Source organism: Bombina bombina, chromosome 6 (genome assembly GCF_027579735.1).
Source record: "Bombina bombina isolate aBomBom1 chromosome 6, aBomBom1.pri, whole genome shotgun sequence".
Classification (NCBI taxonomy): domain Eukaryota; kingdom Metazoa; phylum Chordata; class Amphibia; order Anura; family Bombinatoridae; genus Bombina; species Bombina bombina.
The window spans coordinates 967176929-967200576 of NC_069504.1; the positions used below are offsets into that span (position 1 = coordinate 967176929).

Sequence of the window (23648 nt, forward strand, 5' to 3'; positions counted from 1 at the left end):
CTCCCTTTCTCTTCTCTCTTTTTCTCTCTTTTTCTCTCCCTTTCTCTTCTCTCTTTTTCTCTCTGTGGGGGATATTTATCAAACCGTCAACCGCAAATATGCTGGATTTCGGCAGCATAATTGTGGCGAGCTTGATTCGACCTAGTTAACAAAGCCTACAGACCGGCAAAATTTGAAATTAGTGACGTAACATGCAATCCGCCGGTCTCAATCCAACACAAATCGATGCTTACATCATTACAGATGTTCCGAATACACATTCGGCACTGTTTGACACTTTTTCAAAGTTATCAAATAGTTAACCGGTACACTTGCAGGTATTCCAGCCCAGCGTACCTGGTTTTCAAACCGCCACCCTGGAGGTCGCGGATACCATAGGAATCAATGGGAGTCTGAAAGCAGCGAAAGCTTATGTTCGATGCTGCCAGATATCCCATTGATTTGTATGGTAGAAAACCAGTTACGTTTACACCTAACACCCTAACATAAGCCCCGAGTCTAAACACCTCTAATCAGCCACCCGACATCACTGCCACCTACATAATGTTATTAACCCCTATTCCCGTCACTCCCGGACCACGCCGCAACCTAAATAAAATTATTAACCCCTATCCCGCCGCTCCCGGAACACGCCACCACTAAATAAATGTATTAACCCCTAAACCCCTGGCCTCCCACATCACTACCATTAACTAAACCTTTTAACCCTTAAACCACCAGTGCAACCTGGTAAGTACATTTACATACAAGGGGTAGAAAGAAAGGAATCACCAGTATAAGGTAAGACCAAAAAAGACCAGGGATACTGCACACTACTTAAATAAACACAAATAAAGAGTGACCAAATGTAATATAGCAAAGTGAGATTTTATTAGTGCAATTAACCTAAACAATTACTACCTAAGAAATACACATAAATAAACTAAAAAATAAATAAAAAGAAAACTAAAACATACACATAACAGACAACACATGGGCCCCACATACACCTTAAAAAGTACTAAGCCAGCAGGCCAAAAAAGTGCACAAGTACTTTACCAAATAGAAAATAATGTCAAGATATATATAGCAGCTGCAAAGGATAGAGAAAATCATGTAAAGTCTCCTTAAAGGCAAATAGCAGCAATGAAGCAGCAATAGTGGGTTAATATTGCAAGGCTTAAAGTCACGTATGGTGTTCTATAAAGGCAACTTGTTAGCAAGCTGTGTGTTGGAAAGTAGCAGCCAATCTTGAAAGCAATGTTAATCAGCAAGCAACATAACATATACAGTTTTGCGAAGATGCAGCAGTTGTAACTCAAGCAGCAGTGTCGTACACTATTCCACAATGTCTTGTGAGGCAACTTTTAGGCAAACTGTATATTCAATGCAGCAATCAGTCTTGAAGTCAATAATAGTCAGCAACCACTATGGCACATATAAGTTTAGCAAAGATGCAGCAGTTGTAGCTCAAGCAGCAGTATCATGTATTGATTCACAGTGTGCAGTCGTGATTTCAAAGCAGATAACATAAGCAGCAGAAATCAAGTGCCAAACAGAGTTTAAATAGCAAGCAGCTTTGTAAATGTTCATTGAAGAAATCTATTCATAAAGTGACTTGTGCTTAGATAATTATAAGCCAATGTATGACATTACTTTCTCATTAACAGCCCTGTGTGGGGTATCCACATGAGTAAGATTATAAATGAGGTAGGTAATATTCATCCATCCATAGACAGGTAGTTGTTTTACCGTTACCTCTCCTGTAGAGAAACTGGTACCTTTCGGTGATTTTGTTCCACTCACTCCTCCTCCACACAGGGCGTAATGTACCTAAACCGGCTAGAGGTGGGGGAATCCCACGGCTGTAGTGCTGTGCAGCTCTTTTACCCTCCCAAAAAAACCTTAAATAAACTTAACACTAACCTCCGACGATCCACTTACAGTTTTTGAAGTTACGCTTGAAGGATCTAATCAGCCAGCAAGAAGTCTTCATCAGGACGGCCTCTTCTATCTTCATCCATCCGGCGAAGTCTTCATCCATGCAGCCTCTTCTATCTTCATCCATCCTGTGCAGAGCGGGTCCATCCTGGAGACATACGCCGTGGAGCTCCTCTTCAATACGGTCGCCGCTGTAAACTGGAACTTGAATGCAAGTGACATCATCCAAGATGGCATCCCTTGCATTCCTATTGGCTGAAAGTTTCCAATTAACCAATAGGATTAGAGCTGCTAAAATAGGATTGAGCTGATTGCCCCAAAGAGCTGATTTCTTTGGGGCAATGCCCCGCAAAAGACTCTTTTAAAGGCCATTGGTAGTTTATTGTAGGCTGGGGGGGTATTTTGATAGGGCTATTAGATTAGGTGTAATTCATTTTTATTTTTGATACTGTGGTTTGTTTGTTTTTGTAACTTAGTGTTTGTTTGTTTTTGTAACTTAGTGTTTATTTTTTTTGTAACTTAGTAATTTTTAATAGTATATTTAAATAATTTGAGTAGGTTTAGGTTTTTTTAATATGAAATATAATTAATTTAATTGCTAGTTTAATGTAACTGTAGTATAATAGTTAGAGTAGGTTAATTAATAGATTAATATTGTTTATTTTAATTCTAAAGGTAAGTTTTAATTTCTTATAAGATAGGGATGTTGTAATTTTAATGTAAAGTTAGCGGGTTGTTAGGTTTAGGGGTTAATAGCTTAATTTAGTTTATGGCGATGTGGGGGCTGGCGGTTTAGGGGTTAATAGGTTAAGTTAATGGTAGTGATGTGGAAGGCCAGAGGTTTAAGGGTTAATATGTTTATTTAGGTGGCGGCGAGGTCCGGGAGATGCAGGATAGGGGTTAATAACTTTATTTAGGTTGCAGCGGGGTCTGGGAGCGGCAAGATAGGGGTTAATAACTTTATTAAAGTTGCGGCGGGGTACAGGAGTGGCAGGATAGGGTTTAAACATTTTAGTATAGTCGCGGCGTTTAGTGACAGCATATAAATAAAGTTGAGTAAAAGCCAAATAGCAGCGAGTTCAATGACTGTTAACAACAGTCTGATGCTCATCGCTCCATACTTGGTGCATGACTTTTTGACGGCTTTTTTTTATAAATATGTAGAGTGTATTCAGGTCCACGGCCGCGATGTTAGGCGATGTTAGGTGAGTGTATTGGTGCCGGCGAAAGCAGCGTAGTTGAGGCTTTGATAAATATCCCCCGTGTGTCTTTTTCTCTCTCTCTCTTTCCCTATCTCTCTCTTTCTTTTTCTCTCTCTCTCTCTCTCTCTCTCTCTCTCTCTCTCTGTCTCTCTTTCTCCCTCTCTCTTTTACTCTTTCTCTCTCTCTCTATTTCTCTCTTTTACTCTCTCTCTCCCTCTCAACTGTATTTTTATTTTGAAAGAAAAGCAGATAATTAAGGGCTCCATGTACTAAGCAGTCAGCGAGCTACCCGCAACAAATCTCGCGTCAAAACTCGCAAACTGATATGTACAAAGTCGTCAACTATGTTCAAACTCGCATCTTTAAAATTGCGAGCGTACTTATCCGCCAAACCTCGCTACCTCTCCATTTTTCACTGTAATTAGACACATTTGACCACCAACTCGCCAAAAACGAATGTACTAAAAAATCTATTTGTCCGCTCGCTACAATTTCCGCTCCCACCTCGTTATTTTTGCCTCGCCACCTTTTAGGTGGCGGGCAAGGTACAAAACAATAGGAAAGTCAATCTAGACGCCAGTCTAGACATATATAAAAGGCAGTAATATCAGCATTGTACAGCATAACTGGCGTCTAATTTGTCTCTCATTTCCATGTACATAAATTGCGCCAAATTTGTCGACTGTAATTAAAGAGTAATCTATATTTTAAATTTGTATTGTATAGTTGTCAATCTTTATAATTATTTTTATATTAATATTTATATATTATCAGATCCAGATGAAGCCATATCCAAATTGTAAATAAATATTACAAAAATAACGCTCTGTTATCACTCTTCAAAAAATTTTGAACAATAATAAAGTTGTTTAGATAAGTTGAACTTTTATAGGAGCAAAATTCTATTCCCGCGACTACTATGATGTTCGTGACACCTTGCATGTCACGTGTTAATAATTGGCCAGACAATTCAACTGAAAGTTAAGTACATCAGCTTAGTAGCGGCGAGCGAGGCGTCAAATTTATCAATAATCCGCCACTGCTCGCGGCGGGCTAGACTTGTCTATTTATTGGGGGATTATTAGTACATAGTGACAGCGGACACCATTTCGCCCGCGGCGAGTAACGGCGAGTTTATCCGCGTCTAAAATGACGGATGAATTGACGGCTTAGTACATGGAGCCCTTAGTTCAAACAGTTGTAAAGAAAAACCCTTGGCATTCAGGTTTAATTGTAGTGTTGGCACTTTGAGATATGAAAGTTGCTTTCCTGTTGCAGTTTTGACACTCGGGCTCAAAAAGGTTAGCCATCACTGACCTATACCGCCACATACCCACCACAAGAACCTAACTATTAATCTCTATGCCACCATATATCTACCGCAATAACTAAACTATTAGTTACCCATACCCAGAGCAAGTACTAAACTTTTAACCCCTTTACCACCACATACCCACCGCAAGTACCTATTAACCCCTATACCACCACATACCCATCCCAAGTACCTATTTATTAACCCCTATACCGCCACATACCTGAATGCAAACTAACCTTTACTCCCACTAAACTAAACCCCCTAAATTAAACCTAATCCACCACAACGTCAAACACAATCTAACCCTACTCTACATAACACCTAACCCCCTCTAAACTAAACCCCCTAAATTACAAGAAAAAAAATCTATGTTCCAAAAAATAGTAGACTACAGTATCCAAAATAAAAAAATACCATTTTACCTAACACTAATCTACATGCCCCATAAAATAAAAAGTCCACCCAAAACAAAAAAAACCCTAAATCCTAGCACCTAATACTAAAATAAATTACAATAGCCATTAAAAAGGGCCATCTATAGGACATTGCCCTAAAGTCATTTCAGCTATTTTTTTTTTTTTTTTTTTAAAAAAGACATCAATTACAAAATGCTCCCTCTACAATACAAGTCATTTGCCACCCCAAAAAATGGCAAGATCTGCCTAAAAAACTAGCCTAAAAAAGAAAAGTAAAAATAAAAAAATAAAAAATAAAATAAAAAACCCACCCCAGAAAACCCCCCAAAAATGCTTGCCTTGATTTGATGCTGGGCCATCTTAATCCCAGTTCCTGGCGCCAGGAGCCCATCTTCGCCGTCGCCTCCAAAACTGTCTTCAATGTCGGGGCCCTCTTCATCCTGGCTTTGGATGGCCATATTCGTGAAGGCGGACTTCGGCTGCCCCAGGTAACTTCACGTGCACGAGCACAGTGTTATCTATATGAAAAACAGGAACTAACACCCTCTAGTGGTGAAAAACCTGTTAAAATGCATTCTTAAGAGGCGGCCTTCAAGGTCTAAGAAATTAGCATATGAACCTCCCAAGTTAAGCTTTCAACTAAGAATACCAAGAGAACAATGGAAATTTGGTGATAAAAGTAAATTGGAAAATTGTTTAAACATGTCCTATCTGAATCATGAAAGTTTTTTTTGGACTAGACTGTCCCTTTAATACTGTCAAATATATATATATATATATATATATATATATATATATATGTGTGTGTGTGTGTGTGTGCATTATATCCCTGTGCCATTAAGCAGATAAAAACATGATGAAACATATTTATGCAATTTTTATATTTTCTAAAGATTTTAACTATGTATTTACTGTAAATACTTCATATTTGTTGTTAATATGCTATGTTGTATGTGCTTTGGGTTTTTGCTTTTTTCAACAATTTTTTTTCTCCATTGACTTCTATGGGAAATACGAAAAGGTTATGGAGTTTGCGCGATCTCGGGTGTTAGGGTTTATTTTTACTTTATTTTCTCTATTGAGCTCTAAGGGGGAATACATGCACGGGCACGTGAAAACTTAAGTTAGGTTTTTGGGGTATTTGGGTTAACGCTAGTGCAAAATACGTTTTTAATTTTTGTTTCTTGTTTTCTCCCTACAGAGATAATTGGAATAAACATATCTATACGCATTGGATGATATTGTGATATGGAGAGGTTAGTTTCTCTTTGATTTTGTTAAAACCACTGTAGTAAGAGTGGTCAATAACAATGTAATATGTTTTTTTTTTTCTTTTCTTTTCCTACAAATTAATAAATTGGTTAAAATATGTGGTTATATTTCCGTTGTGGGTATCTCTGTACAAAGAACATTTCAGTAATTTTACTGTCTGATGATGATCGTATATATGTTTGAACTTGTCTGTGACACAACAGATACAACTGATATGTATTTTTATATTTTAGTATTTCTTTTTGTACTCATCTGTTAATTAAGATATGGATTATCTGTTGTATTATAGATTGAACCTCAATAAAATTAAAAAATAAATAAATGTATCAATATATTTTAAAAAAAGATATTTATGTGATAAAAGACAGAGGATTTATAGTTATAGTATTACATAACTGCATGCATGTTTACTTTACTTATACTTATGCCGGAAGTTGCGTCACTTCCGGTTGCAATGGAACTCTACCATCGTGATGCCACTTTCATGACAAATATTTACAATATCACACGTGCAATGCGGTGTCAGTGTTTACATGACAAGTAAGCCTAAACCATAGTGATGTCAAACGACAATTAGAACAGCCAGCAAGAATATACCAACAAACATTACATGGTCAACCATTTTAACATGTCAAAAAAATGGACAATACAACAATAGGTTAATGCTCAGAGGATCGGCAGCAGGGTTATATCTCTTAATCCATGTATATAAGAAGGGGTTTAGTGCATGTCTATGTATATACATCATTCTTTGTTACAGATAGTAATTAATATGTCACATATTTAACACCGATCATTATAGCAATTTTTTTGGCAACGGTGCATACCTTGTAATACCATTTCACTGTCAAATGTTAGTCACCTATATGGGTGGGGAACTCAATACTGGTCTAGGGGGTACCCCAAAAAATGCTTGCCTTGATTTGATGCTGGACCATCTTAATCCCAGTTCCTGGCGCCAGGAGCCCATCTTCGCCGCCACCTCCAAAACTGTCATCAATGTCGGGGCCTGGCTTTGGATGCCCATATTCATGAAGGCAGATTCCAACGGCCTCTTCCGCCACCTCCGCCCCACATTTTCTTTTCTTCAGCTCTCTTTTATATGCCCTCCTCTTCATGCGATCGCCGCCACACACTGAGATTCCAAAAGCACGGAACCCCATTATGGGCTAGATTACAAGTGAGGCACAAACGGTTTTGAGCTAGTGATATTGTGTTTCGCAAGCATTTATCATTCCGCCTTTTACGCTTCAATCCTTTTCTCAATCTCAGAGCTGTCATTAACTGTTTTGCAAAACAAAAAAGTTGCACAAGACACTTAAAAAATACATTACAAAGCACAGTTACACTCATATTAACACTGTCAAATAAACATTATTTAAAAAAAATATTGCACAAAAATATTATAACGGATCAAAGACTGGAGATCTCGGGTGTTAGAAAAAAAAGGCAGGCAAAGTGCTTTAACATTGAGAAACAATATTATATGTGTATATATGTATTTACAGTCATATTTACACATATAAAAACATTAAGAAATATGTACACATATATAAATATATACATATATATATATATATATATATATATATATGTGTGTGTGTGTGTGTGTGTGTGTGTGTGTGTGCATTATATCCCTGTGCCATTAAGCAGATACAAACATGATAAAACATATTTATGCAATTTTTATATTTTATAGAGATTTTAACTATGTATTTACTGTAAATACTTCACATTTGTTAGTGTGAATATGCTATTTTGTATATGCTTTGGGTGTTTTCAACAAATTTTTTTCTCCATTGACTTCTATGGGGAATACGAAAAGGTTATGGAGTTTGCGCGATCTTGGGTGTTAGGGTTTATTTTTACTTAATTTTCTCTATTGAGCTCTAAGGGGGACTTAAGTTAGGTTTTTGGGGTACTTGGCTTAACGCTTGTGCAAAATACGTTTTTTTGGAACTTGAAATAGTAACGCAACCCAGCAAGTGCGAAGCTTAATGCTAGCGGCATTTTTGCTAATGCAAAAAAAATAATTTAAATTACTGTGCCACTTGTAAGTTAACACTATATAGGGGTACCACTTAATTCCGGTTGGCTGATTTTAAATAATAAATAAATACATTTTAATGTATATTTAATGCTTAATGCATTAAGCAATGTACATGCATAAGAGTCTAAATATTGAATATCAATGCAAGGCCTGACTACATTATATCTAAAATGTTTGAAATAAAATGTTTGGTCATGTATAATGCATATTAGTTTAAGAATTGGATATATAAATTAAACTGTAGATATTCTTGCTTGATGTTTACATTATTTTAAATATAAATATATTAGTGAAATCCAGATGGCTCATACAACAAATTGAACTAGGACTGAACCCATCTATCTAGAAGACTATAGATTAAAGGTTTTTTTTTCCTCACTATTTCCCCTCCTTGTCTCTCCTTGTCTCTCCCTCTCAACGGTGGGCAGTTATGTTGCAATAAGCTATGAAACCTGACCCTGCTCTCAATGGCGATGTATGTCTCCTTCTAGAGATACTTATAGTAATTGTGCTATAGCAGATAGCACATAGGTTGATGTAAAGTTCCATAATCATCTATTCGTTTATGCTCTCTTCTACATTAGTTGGCTAAAATTCGTACGACTTAGTTAAAGATCTTTACTCGACAACATAACTGACATTAAAAAAACATGAATTATCTATGTAAGACAAATACATTGTCACATAGGCAAACAATTTTTTTTTGTACATAATTACACACCGTGTAAGTTTAGAGAACTTGATAATAGACACCTTTTTTGGACTTCTTTTATTTTTTTTATTTTTGTCTCTTGTTTTCTCACTACAGAGATAATTGGAATAAACATATCTATATGCATTGGATGATATTGTGATATGGACAGGTTAGTTTTTCCTTTGATTTGATTCTCTTCATTAATCTATTTTGCATCTCTTGCACAAGTCACAAGTGCAAGAGATGCAAAATAGATTCATGAAGAGGGAATACTCACCGACTGTTCTCGACACAGTGAAGGAACAAGTTAAAGATGTCACCAAGAGACACTATTGCAAATGAAAATAAGACCACAAAACACTGAGAACAACATCATCTTTACCACTACTTTTGCCCCCAACACGTCCAAGGTTGGACAATCCATGAAAGAACACTGGCACATCCTACTCTCAGATCCTAAGCTAAAATTTGCCAAGAACACTAACCCCATAGTAAGCTACAGACACAATACTAATCTCAAGGACCTTCTGGTCATTTCAGATCCCATAAAGTGTTACTCAGATGATTATATGAAGGAAACATGGAAGGGCTGCTTTCGGTGCACTAATTGCACCACCTGCAATGGAATGATAGCTACAAAAAAATGTAACCATCCAGATGGTAATCGGAAGTACACCATCAATCACTTCATAATGTGCACCACTACCCATGTTGTCTATATGTTGATATGTCCATGTGGTTTGCACTATGTTGGCAAGACCCAGGGGATGATCAGAGAAAGAATGGCCAACCACTGAATGTCTATAGGGCAGGCTATAAAGAAAGGAGAATCCGACCAACCGGTGACATGCCACTTGTTGGTGGCCAAACATCCTGTATCTTCAATCAAAGTGATTCTCATTGATCATATCCCTAAACTATTATGAGGTGGAGACAGAAATAAGCTGCTTCTCAAAAGGGAGGCGGAATGGATGTACAGGCTGGATACCATAAATCCTAAGGGGCGGAACTCTGTGCCTGATTTTGGTGCATTAACATAATATATCCTTGTAATGTGTCATTCTTGGGATGGGGCACTGGCTGGTTGTGGATGGGGACTGACTGGGGGTGTTCCTCTCGCCTTTGGAAGAATTATATATATGGATTAAGAGATGTAACCCTGATGCCGATCCTCTGAGCATTAACTTATTGTTGTATTGTCCATTTTTTTGACATGTTAAAATGGTGGACCACATAATGTTTGTTGGTATATTCTTACTGGCTGTTCTAATTGACATCGCTATGGTTTAGGCTTACTTGTCATGTAAACACTGACACTGCATTGCACGTGTGATATTGTCAATTTTTGTCATGGAAGTGACATCACGATGGTAGAGTTCCGGTGCAACCGGAAGTGACGCAACTTCCGGCATAAGTATAAGTAAACATGTATAGTGAAGCACTGCACACACTATGCCTCATATAAGAAATATATGGAACAAGGTACATTGTAAATTGTGCTTTAACATACAATGTAGAACTAGGTTTACTATTGGTGAGTTGTTTTAATACACGGGGCCACTGGAGACAATAGTGATCCCCTTTTTGTTCACAATTGTCAATAAATTTGACTAATTGCTTTGAAGAAAACTTGGTTTGCCTCTGACTTTGTTGAAGCTTGCTGTATATACACAGATGGACCGGGTGGTTGACCCCAGGAGGGCGGATTCACATCTTGGATTGTTATATATATATATATATATATATATATATATATATATATAGTGTGTGTGTGTGTGTAAATTCAATATATGCACTCTCTGGATTTATAACACAGCAATCTTTAATACGTTGTGACGTTTCGGGCATTCACCCCTGCCTCAGACAATCAAAAAGTGATACAAACAGTGTTGAAATATGTAACAAACCCCTCCTCCAACACAATCTAGCCAATCAGCCAGAAGTATAACAAGTGATTTCATGTGCAAGTTGTCTTGACAATTTCATATATAATAAAAACAATACAAAACACACAGTGTAACATATTGCAAATCAATCATTAAGGTCATCATGAAATAAAAATATGTATTCATGTGGAGTGTTAAAACAATTATATAGCGTTATTACCAATGTGATAAATAATATGAGATTATGGACGATTTTATATATATATATATATATATATATATATATATATATACACACACCATATATCCAAATGCATTTTCAATCAACTATAATGCATATTTAAATAACATTAATTATGTAGAAAATAAGGCTCATACTCAAAATAGCGGCTATTAAGTATCAGGATATCTTACTCACTATATTCATGCAGTCACAATTAACAATTTTGATTCACACACACAAGAAGTGGAGGCGTGGCCAATGTCATGTCATGACTCATCATGTTACTCCAATCAGCACCAAACATCCTACGTTGCTATAGAGATCAAACACAATGACGACAGGGCCAGGGAATGTATCTGCTCCCCCCTGCATCTCAGGCCTTGACTCCGGATGCTCTCCCTCCCGTCCCCTTCGCTCTGCTCGTGACCTCCTACTCTCCTCCTCTCTTGTCACCTCATCACACTCCCGTTTGCAGGACTTCTCCGGACTAGCTCCCATCTTGTGGGGCTCTCTGCCTCGCTCCGCGAGACTCTCTTCTGGTTTTGAAAGCTTCAGGTGCTCCCTTGGGACTCTACTGTTTGGGGACGCATGCAACCTACGATAACCTTTCCTAATACCAGTTCCTCTCCTCCACTGCGATCCCCTGAACCCCCTTGGCATGTGGGCCTGGGGGTCCGGCTGTTTGTGTATCACCTTCTTGGGAGCTGACTGCAGCGGTGCAGCTTTTGGCAGGGCCCTCTACCCTGTAATTGTTTTGTTGTACTCCCCCTTTGTTTACAGCGCTGCGGAATCTGTTGGCGCTCTACAAATAACCGATAATAATAATAATATGCTAAAGCAATCACTATTAATAACTACTCCTATAATTGCCCAACTGAAATGGAATAGACAAAGAAAAAATAGTGTATGAAAAAATGTTGTTTTTTGAAAACAAAGCCTAAGCAAAAGGGAAGATGTCTTCCCATCAGGGAATATATCCAGCAAGGAGGAGCCAACCTAAATCTCAAACACTGTAATGACACCTAGCTTAATCCAGGGTGTACAAGCAAGAAATACATATATATATATATATATATATATATATATATATATATATATATATATATTTTGTCTTAAAAAAAAAGGGTATCGCTATCTTAAATGTAGGATCAATTATCAATACTAGTGTATCTATAGAAATAGAAAAAGGATGCTAGGGCAGAGCTAGCCTGCACCAAGATGGCTGCGGGTCTCTAGAGCTCTGGTGTGAGGTCGGCCAAACTTTTACAGATCGAGCAGGAAAACGACTTTTAAGCTCTGAAAATTACTGCCTCTAACAGCTGAATACCCGCTGTACACCCTCATATCCGTTGAAGCAGTTAAAGAGGACAGCTGGACCGTAAAACCCATGGAGCGATGAGGCGGACCACGTGGCCTAACGCTACATTACTCCTTTTTATTCACTCACGCAGCTAACATCCTCAATGATAATGAGCGAGGGACCCCGGCTGAGTCTGCAGCACAGCACAGAGCAGAGATATCGCTTGAGACCAGATCCGGCAGACAGCTTGGGAATGCACCGCAGATGCCTAATTTGGTGAGAAACCTCATGGGGATATGGCACAAACCCCGACTACATAACCCACACCATCTACTCCCCAATCATAATAATCAACATACACATTGGGGGGATATTGGAGCTAGACCCCTTGAGTCTATGAGTGATTCTGTCTCTGAATGAATTACACATCAATGCACCTAGCACGGCAACTTTTTCGCTCCCTGCTCCAGTATTACACAGCATAACAAGTTTGAACTAATAGATTGCACCCTGGTCCCACATGCTGGGCGGCACACGCAATATCACCACTGAGGAAGGCATGGAAATCTTATAAGCTGCTGCACTTTCAGATCAATATATACATGCGGGCCAGAGCATAAACACCTTGCCTTTATGTGTTGTTGAAATTCCTACTGCTTGTATAATAACATCACACTGGGTTAACGGGGTGCCTTCAATCTCCCTGCATTTTGCTTTTACATGGCTTCAAAAAAAGGCCCCAGATCTGAGAAATCTAGCAAGGGACTAACTCCTGCACCTTCAAAAGTTCACTCCTTTTTTAAAAACATGGAGATCCCTTCACCGAATTCACCCCCAAAACCACAGGAGACAGTCATTACACAACCTTTAGCGGAGGTTCATCAAGGGGACGACACCACATTAACGAAAGCAGACATAAGGGCTCTCCCATCAAAGGAAGATTTCACTAACTTTATTGCCCAAGTGAGTTGCATGATTAAGTCGAGTCTATCGGAGGTTAAGAAAGAAATAAATGAGATTGGTAACAGGATCATGCATTTGGAGGAAGACATAGAACAGACTGATAGAATTCTGGACCAGCAGATATTCCACACCTCTCAAAATTCTGCCCTTATACGACAGCTACAAGATCAGGTCGAAGACCTGGATAACAGGGGCAGACGCCACAATATTCGAATCAGAGGCATCCCAGAAGCTATTAAGTCTGCTGAATTGTTACCCTATCTTCAGAAGTTGTTCAATAATCTAATGGGGACTGACGACCAAGAGGAGAACCCTTTTGAATTCCAACTTGACAGATTTCATCGAGCCCTCAGGCCTGTACCCAAAGACAACGCTCCCCCACGGGATGTCATCCTCAGGTTTACCTGTTTCAAAGAAAAAGAGAACATTCTGGCTGCAGCTAGTAAGCAGGCCCCTATATCTTTTTGAGGGCCACCCACTTCAGTTTTATGCTGACCTAAGCCAAATGACTTTAACTAAAAGACGGGAGCTAAAACCACTGACAACACACTTGAGGGAGATGAAGATCCCCTACCGCTGGGGGTTCCCCTTCTGTTTAAAAGTCTTGAAAGACAATAACACTATAACTTACAGATCACAAGAAGATCTAGACTCTTTCTGTTCCCAAGACTCAGCTCCGGAACCTCTGGAGCAGAGACCTCAACGCCCGGAATCGAATAGAGTGACCCGTCACAAACGGAGTAAACTTGCTGACAGCAACCAGCCTCCTGTTAAGAATAAGATTACCTGAGAACCTGTCTAGTTAGGCTTGTTGACTGGACTCTTTGGGGTTCACCCAGTAGAACGTTGATAGACCCTCACTACATATAGTAAAGCACAGTCGTAGCGAGGGAATTAGTTAAGATGTAGACTCACTATGCAATGATGCCAGTCTTAGGACCATCTTTACCAGAGAATGTTTATTTTCAAGTTAAACCCAGTTGCCATAGGACACTAGAGACTTCCTGCTATACTTGAGTCCATGGTGGTTTAGTTATGAAGTCCCAATGTTATATTGTTGTTTTTCCTAATGTTTATTTGTTTCAATTAGCCGACCTGCTACCAAAAGTTGTAGCAGTCACTTTTCCCTCTTAAAAGGAGTCTCACTAGGAGACTTTCATTATGTTTATTATACATTATTTGAGATTAACCTTGCTTGAGAGGCTATGCCTCAATGTTTGCGATGTATATAAATATATGTTACTAATTTGTTTTTTTTACCATTCCAGCACTGTCTTTGAAACAAGTGAGTTATTGCATACCCCTCCCCTTCCCCTTTTGCCTTGGTCCTCCTGGGCTTACAAATGCGCTGAGATTCTCGCCCATCAGGTAAGCTTTTTAACCCCTTATTGGCTATCCTTCAACACAAAACCTTACATGCATGGCTTGTCAAACAGTTAATATATTCATACAAAATGCTAAGGGGCTAAACTCGCCCACTAAGCGATCAGTCGCCTTAGCCTGGTTCAAGAAAGTAAAAGCGGATATAGTATTTGTACAGGAGACCCACTTCCCCAAAGAATCCCCACCTACTTTCTCAAGTGGGGACTACCCATCGGGTTACTTTGCTCACAACACAAAAAAGATTGGGGGGGGTGGGGATTCTCTTCCACAGAAACACTCAGTTCCAGGTTAGGAAAGTAGAGGCTGATCCTGGGGGTAGATGGATCATAGTCACAGGCCTTCTTCAAAATCGTCCACTCACTCTGACTAATGTATATGCACCCAACTCCAAGCAAACTAAATTTTTCCGCAACATTAAGCAAATTATATTATCTAATCAGATAGGGCCCTTAATACTAGCCGGGGATTTCAATCTAGCTCTTGACCCAACGCTCGACTGCTCATCAGGTCGTAGTTGTGCTCCCCCCAAGACGCTATCAGACACAACATCTATTCTCCAACAATTAACACTAGTAGACACATGGAGAACGAAACATCCTTCCCAACACACATATACCTTTTGCTCAAACCCACACAGAACATTATCCCGCATCGATTATATTTTCTCTGACCAGCTTCTATACGATGTGGTAAGAGATGCTGACATAACACCTACTTCCTGGTCAGACCACGCCATGGTGACTTTAAATTTACAATGGACAGAGACCCCTCTATCTCCTTTTGTTTGGAGACTCAACGAGTCCCTACTTAAAAATGATGACATAGCTAAGCAGCTAGCGGAAAGTATAGAAGAGTACTTCAGACTTAACAAAACAGACGAAATTTCCCCTCACACCCTTTGGGAAGCTCATAAAACAGTGCTCAGAGGCGAATTTATCAAACATAAGGCCAGACACAGAAAACAGTATAGAACTAGCCGTGATAATATTCTACAGGCTATATGCACATTGGAGAGGCAGCACCAGGTAACCCCCTGGGACGCATCTCTTTCCACACAACTTAGACAGCGCAGAAACGAACTGAATCAGTTGCTCTATGCAGAAGCTCAGACTAGAGCTCTCTTTCTTAAGAAACTACACTTAGCCAGATCAAATAAAATAGGCCCCTCACTTGCTAAAACCCTCAGGGAACGTAAACTTAATTTGTACATTCATAAAATACTGGATGAGACAGGGAACCAGGCGGTAAGCAGTATGTCGATTGCTGGGAACTTTCAGAAGTATTACAGTAATCTCTACAACCTTCCCCCTCCACAATTAGCGAACGCCCCTTTAGCAACCGAACAATATATCTCGGCTGCTAAACTCCCAAATATTCCCAAAGAAATAGCCGAGACTCTAGATAATCCCATTTCACCCCAGGAGGTTTTAGTAGCCATAAAATCCTTGCCGTCACACAAAAGCCCAGGCCCAGACGGCTTTTCCAACATATATTATAAGCAATTCAGTAATCTACTAATCCCTCACCTGACTTCCCTATTCCAATCTATTGATGAAGGCACTCATTGGTCCAAGAGTTTCTTAGAGGCTCATATCTCTGTGATACCCAAGCCCGGTAAAGATCCTACAGCAGTTATTAACTACAGACCAATATCCTTACGGAATTCTGACCTGAAAATCTACACTAGAATTAATCAAATACTCCCTCAAATTATCCACGCTGACCAGTCAGGTTTTATACCAAAAAGAGAGGCCCGAGACAATACCATCAGGGTCTTGCAGCTGATTGAACAGTCCAGCCGGTCGGATGTCCCCTCTATTTTAATCTCCACAGACGCTGAAAAAGCATTCGACCGGCTGGATTGGAAGTTTCTGAAGCATAGTCTTGTGGGTTTTGTCTTCGGCCCTGTCATGATCCAAAGAATGCTTAGCTTATATACTCTCCCCTCGGCTAAAGTTAGAGTGAACGGAACGATATCAGATTGCTTTAATATACAAAATGGTACGAGACAGAGGTGTCCCCTGTCTCCTCTCCTATTTGCCATCTCTATAGAAGTTTTAGCGTCCCATATTAGGAACAACCCTAAAATAACAGGCATACAATTAGGCACCAATACTTATAAACTCACTCTCTACGCGGACGATGTCCTCACCCTACTCACCCAGCCAGCTGAATCCCTGCCCCATTTACTAGAGGAGTTTGAGGCTTTTGGTAAGCACTCAAACTTTTTAATAAACACCCAGAAATCAGAAATCCTTAACCTCAACATGCGAAGAGGAGAATTTGAGACCCTTCGGATCCTTTGCCAATATAGACTCCTACACGACAAAATTAAATATCTAGGGATCTACCTAACTCCATCTGTAGATAAAATATTCAAACATAATTATCTACCTCTTCTAAAGAAGATTAGGAAAGACTTTCACACATGGCAAAACAAACCAATATCCTGGTGGGGTAGGATCCAATCGGTCAAGATGACCACCCTCCCCCAGATCTTATATGTCCTCCAAGCAGCCCCAATACATCTACCTGAATCATACCTAACTCAACTGCAATCGACAATAAACACTTTTATTTGGGGGAGCATTAAGCCCTGCATTAGCAAAAGAGTCCTATTTAAGCTTGTGGGAGAAGGGGGCATGGGGGTCCCTTGTATTTCCCAATATTACAAAGCAATTGTTTTACAGAGGGTGTGGGAGTGGCATGACCACTCCTCTACAAAGACCTGGGCCTCTATCGACTCACACTTACTAGACACTGTCTCTATTGGTCCGCTCTGTTGGATCAAACACAACTGCAGACCCTCAATTGCCAGGACATCACTGACATACTCGCATATCTTTCGGACATGGGACTCAATTAGGACTAAAAATAAGGGAATATCTACTTATGTCTCACCATTGACCCCGGTACCAATAAATGCGGAGCTCAGTGGGGGGATATTGCCCACGGAAGCGGGCCAAATAGATATTGACCAGACAATCCCATTCACATGCCTGACTGACAAGGGAACACTGAAACATAGATCCCAATTAAAAGACACTAAAGGGGGGTTTTCTCTCACTGGTTAAAGCATGCGCAGCTGTCTGATTTGTTGAGCTCATCACCTCATAAGAAGGACCTATCGATTACCAAAAAGTTATTGGATTCTACCCTTAATTTGCCCCCCTCATCCTATGTTACCCTTTGGCAGGAGGACCTTGGCCTCCCTGTCTCTAATGAGCAATGGGAAAATATATTTTATCAATCCTCCAAATCCTCATCCTCCCTCAGGATTTTAGAAATGAACCACAAAATCCTGTACCGTTGGTACCTCACCCCAGATAGGCTCAAACGAATTTACCCGAATACTAACGCGACTTGCTGGAGGGGTTGTGGGTCCCCAGGCACGATGGCCCATATATGGTGGCATTGCCCTAAGTTGCTCCCTTTCTGGAATGACATAACAGAACACTTGAAACTCATTCTAGGTGACCAATTCTACCTATCCCCTCTCACAGCTTTATTTAGTTATAAACCAGATAAGGGGTGTACATTTAGATTGAAACTCCTCCAATATTGCCTAAACAGTGCCAGGCTGCTCATCGCTCATAAGTGGAAATCCTCAAAGGTGCCGACTGTGCAGGAGTGGCTATACAACACATCTGAACTCCTTGAAATTGAGAAATACTCATATTATAAAAACAACTCCCTATCAGTTTTTCATAATATCCAGTTTTACTGGGACTCTCTCTCCCATACACTAGTTACTTTGGATAAATAGACTGAAATTTACAGCTCCCTATAGCCCAGGTGGACCTCCCCCCCCCTTTTTTTTTCCTCCCCCCCCCCCCCAACACTCTTCCCCTCTTTTACCTGACCCTATGCAATAGCTGGAATGGTTGAGAGGTTGTTAGATAATTTATTTTAACCCGTCTGTTTCATTTATGTTGATATATCTTTCCTTTTATTTTTATTATTTATAAGTATCAAAGGTATGATGGGAATTCCTATCCAGACTGAATGCATACCATCCATCACTTGGTCACGTTTGTGGCATAACCGACTGTTAGCTATTGTACTACCTGCAACTAATTATACATTTTTTTCTGTTATCACTTTATGGTATGACACTCTGTATCGCAGTTTATTTTTCCTTAATAAAGCTTTTTTAAAACTAAAAAAAAAAAAAAAAAAAAAGAAATAGAAAAAGGATTATTATCCAGGTTTAATTATAGTACTAAAGCTCAACGGCAAATACCTATATTGCAGGCACAAAGGGGAGTCCTAAATAAACAGACTATCTACCCTATCTCTTCACCTAGTCTACCGAGTTAAAAAGATTCAAGCCTCAAGGAGTATGGTAAGGAACATGGTAAGAAGCCTTCACGTATAAATCACAAGAAGCAGTGCCAGTCCTTATTGACATTGAGTCCCCAATTTATGTATCCATTTTGTTTCTACCTGTAGAAGTTTTTTTCTTCCTGTCTCCCCCCTGTCTCAGAGGGGGTAAGAGATCAATAAGCAGGAAACGTAGGTGTTTCACTGTGTTTCATTTTCAAGAAATGTCGCGCTACATGCTGGTTCGATTTCCCATCTTTCAATGCAGCTCCAATGGCACTTCTGTAATTCGCCATACGTTTTTTAATATCATCATCTGTTTTCCCTACATAATATTTCTCACACATATAGTTCAGGAGATATACCACATATTTAGTAGAGCAGGACATATGGAATCAGATCTTACATTTTTGATTGGTATGTGGATGATAGAACGATGTACTCTGTATCATTGAGTTGCATGTTGTACAGCTCGGGCACTTGTAGGAGCCTGGTTTCTTGGACTGTAGCCATGTATCTTTCATGTATGTTTATTTTGGATCTGTAATCATCAGCAGATCTTGTAGGTTACGTCCCCTTCTGTACCCCAATCTTGGTTGTAGGGTATTCCCAAATGGTAAAGATAGATCCGATGTTAGAAGGTTCTAATGTTCCTTCATGAACTTTGCCAATATATTCACAGCTTGTGTATATTTGCACAAACATCATAAATTGTTCCTGCGTCTTATTATGTTGAATCTTTAATAGACCAGCTCTGTCAGTATCCTTGGCGGTTCTCTGTGCCCTTTTCATAGCGTCAAAAGTTTATCCCCTTCATAGGAATTTATCTGACATCTCTCTGAGTTGTGTTTCTGCCATATCTTTTTTGGAATAATTCCTTACCACTCTGTACATCTGTGCTAGTGGTATGGCTCTAATTGAAGAGCGGGAGAACTGCTGTTAGATCGTAGCAAAGAGTTTCTGTCTGTTGGTTTGTGATACATGGTTGTTTTCAGCCGATTATCTTCCTTGGCGATTCTCAGGTCTAAGAAGTCAATTGTAGTTTTACTGTACACCATTTTAAACTTCACAGGATTTGGTAGGTCATTTAGAGCTTTCACCCACAGGGTGAGGTCTTCCTCTGTCCCACTCCAGAATAGTAGGACATCATCAATATTTCTCTTGTACCTGATGATGTCAGAATGTTAATATACTTTCATTATGTTGGTCATGTAAGCTTCCATATATAAGTTAGCGTATGAGGGTCCATGTTTGACCCCATCACTGTCCCTGTTACTTGTTGAAAGTACTTAAATTCAAATCTGAAGTAATTATAAGTCAGACATAGTTGCAGAATCTTGACAATGTATCCACTGTCCGGTCCAATATATGGGTATCTCAACAGGGCATCTCTGACCACCTCCATCCCTCCCTGATGGGGAATAATGGTAAACAGACTGGTAACATCCATTGTTACCAGATAATCTTCTATTGTTATATATTGAAGTGTTGACAATAGATCCAAGACTTCTGTAGAGTCACAAATGTATAAGTTAATTTGATTAACCAGAGATTGAAGGTAAAAGTATTCCCATTGTGCTAGTAGACTTAATAAAGATCCTCTTGTGGACACAATTGTGCCACCCGGTGGTTACTCCAAACTTTTGTGCCCTTTAGACAACGTATACAAAATAGGGCATATAGGGTGTTGTGCTTGAATCCTATCATAGTTATCTTTATTGATCCAACCCTGTTCCAGGTCCTCATGCAGTACTTCAGAAATAATAACCAGAAATTGTCTAATAGGGTCTCCAGGCAATGGCCAGTATACCAATATATCCTCTAATTGTGAGAGGATTTCTTCCCTATAGTCCATATAGTTGAGAAATACTATTGCCCCACCTTTGTCCGCTTTCTGAATCACAATGTTAGGGTCTTTGGACAAACTTGTGATTGCCATCTGTTCTTCTTTAGTTATATTGTATCTGAACGTCTTCTCTGGCATCATCTTTGTATCTTGTAGGATCAATCGAGTATAGGTTTTGATACTAGATGAAGTCAGTGTGGGATCAAAAGTGATTTTCTTTTTAAAGGCAGTCTCTCTATCATATTGTTCTACCAGCTTCAAATTCCTTTGTAATTTTTCGATATCCAACCATGTATCAATCTCACTTGGGTTTTTTGTGGGTATAAAGGTAAGGCCTATGTTGAGCAGTCTTTATTCAATCGCTGTCAGGGGATGATCAGATAAATTCAAAACTATGTTTTCTTCATTCATCCAGGTAGTGGAGGTCTTCCAGTGAGACCCACCCCTGCTTGGATGTGGTCTTATACCTTTTCTTGGTGGCCTGATCTTGTTGTAACCGTAAAAAAATGTGATTCAGAAGTTTTAAGGTCTTGTATTCTTGTATCTCACCATGGTATCAGAATCAGAGCCTGAGTTCATGTCCACTGTGTCTAGTTGCCTTCAAGTGTTCATCCTCTGGCTGAGTGGTCTTCTTGGTCTGAAGGATTGTCTCTCTTCTAGGCTTAGAATCCATTTATATACTTGTTTTTACCTGTAGTCTTCCACTAATTTCTTATTCTTAAAGGGACAGTCTAGGCCAAAATAAACTTTCATGATTCAGATAGAGCATGTAATTTTAAACAATTTTCCAATTTACTTTTATCACCAATTTTGCTTTGTTCTCTTGGTATTCTTAGTTGAAAGCTTAACCTTGGAGGTTCATATGCTAATGTCTTAGACCTTGAAGCCCACCTCTTTCAGATTGCATTTTAACAGTTTTTCACCACTAGAGGGTATTAGTTCACATATTTCATATAGATAACACTGTGCTTGTGCACGTGAAGTTATCTGGGAGCAGGCACTGATTGGCTAGACCAGTGTTTTTCAACCAGTGTGCCGTGGCACACTAGTGTGCCGTGAGAGATCCTCAGGTGTGCCACGGCAGACTGACAACAGTGTGACATATTTTTTAAACTTTGCTTGTTTTTTACTCCCAGTGCAGGGGTAGTTTGTAGGAGGCATGGCATAACAGCACAATACATACAGTATGTGTGTGTTTGTGTGTATGTATATATATATATATATATATATATATATATATATATATATATGCTGTATTAGGCTGCAATGTGTGATTTTTTTAAATTTTGGGATGGTGGTGTGCCACAGGATTTTTTTAATGTAAAAAAGTGTGCCACGGCAAAAAAAGGTTAACAATTACTGGGCTAGACTGCAAGTCTGTCAAAAGAACGGAAAAAAGGGGCAGTTTGCAGAGGCTTAGATACAAGATAATCACAGAGGTTAAAAGTATATTATTATAACTGTGTTGGTTATGCAAAACTGGGAAATGGGTAATAAAGGGATTATCTATCTTTTAAAACAATAACAATTCTGGTGTAGACTGTCCATATCAATTCCTTTAGAGATTCTTTATATTCCTTCACTTGTTGTGTAAGTTTGTTAAGCCAATCTTCAGTTGTATCTTGTTGTAAGATCCTGATTTTAGTTGTATAAAATGTCACTATCTCGTTCTTGACTTTATTTAATAATGTTCTAACCTCCTCCACCACTAGGAATAGTAGATCAAGTGAGCATTTATTCAACACTGCACACCATTTTTTGCAGAATTCACTATTATTTCTCCCAATAGTGGGCACATTGTGGACTCGAAAGCCTTTTGAGGATCATCCTCTTTTTGTAATATTCAGAAAGGTAGACCCCATGCAAATGTAGGTCTACTTCCCTTTTCTTAAGTTTCAACAAGTTCAAATAGAGGGATTGTGCTGACTCTGTGTTAGATGTAATTTCATCATGTTCAAACAAGATTCTTGCTGCATCCACTTCAGTCAGGGAAAGCGTTTCAGCCAACTTTACATCAGGGGGTACAGTCAGTACTGGGCCTTGTGAAGAGATGATGAGTAGTGGTGTCTCCATAATCCACAAAAAAGTGTGCAGTGTCACCCTTGTGAATCCTTGTGTGGTGATGCTGAAGAGAAGGAAGGCCTCAATGCAGTTGGAGCTGCAAGTAATTCAATAGGTAGTAGATAGTGAACTCCCACTCGCCAAATTTTATAGACCAGGGTGCATAGGCAGTTAAAATAGATAATTTCAATATATGCACTCTCTGGATTTATAACACAGCAATCTTTAATACGTTGTGACGTTTCGGGGCATTCACCCCTTCCTCAGAAAATCAAAAAGTGATACAAACAGTGTTTAAATATGTAACATGCCCCTCCTCCAACACAATCTGGTCAATCAGCTAGAAGTATAACAAGTGATTTCAAGTGCAAGTTGTCTTGACAACTTCATATATACTAAAAACAATACAAAACACATACAGCGTAACACATTGCAAATCAATCATTAAAATCATCAGACAATAAAAGTATGTATTCATGTGGAGTGTTAAAACAATTAAATAGCATTATCACCAATGTGTTAAATAATAATATGGAATTATTAACGATTATATATATATATATATATATATATATATATATATACACACACCAGATATCCAAATACATGTTTAATCAACTCTAATGTATATTTAAACAACATTCATTATGTAGAAAATAAGGCTCATACTCAAAATAGCAGCTATTAATTATCAGGATATCTTACTCACTATATTCATGCGGTCGTCATTACCAAAACTTTTTGATTAACACACACGAGGAGTGGAGGCGTGGCCAACGTCATGACTCATGTTA

The 23648-nt window shown here is 39.0% G+C and overlaps 1 protein-coding gene across 1 annotated transcript in view; it reads right to left on the minus strand.

The window, feature by feature from the left end:
- The window catches only part of LOC128664836 (golgin subfamily A member 6-like protein 25), a gene marked incomplete at its 3' end in the record, with an annotated part of 8338 nt that extends 3027 nt beyond the window's left edge, over positions 1-5311 (minus strand). The window contains 1 exon segment of the mRNA XM_053719638.1: positions 5192-5311. Within this exon segment, the coding sequence (XP_053575613.1) occupies positions 5192-5311 (120 nt within the window).
- Positions 5312-23648: the final 18337 nt, after the last annotated feature.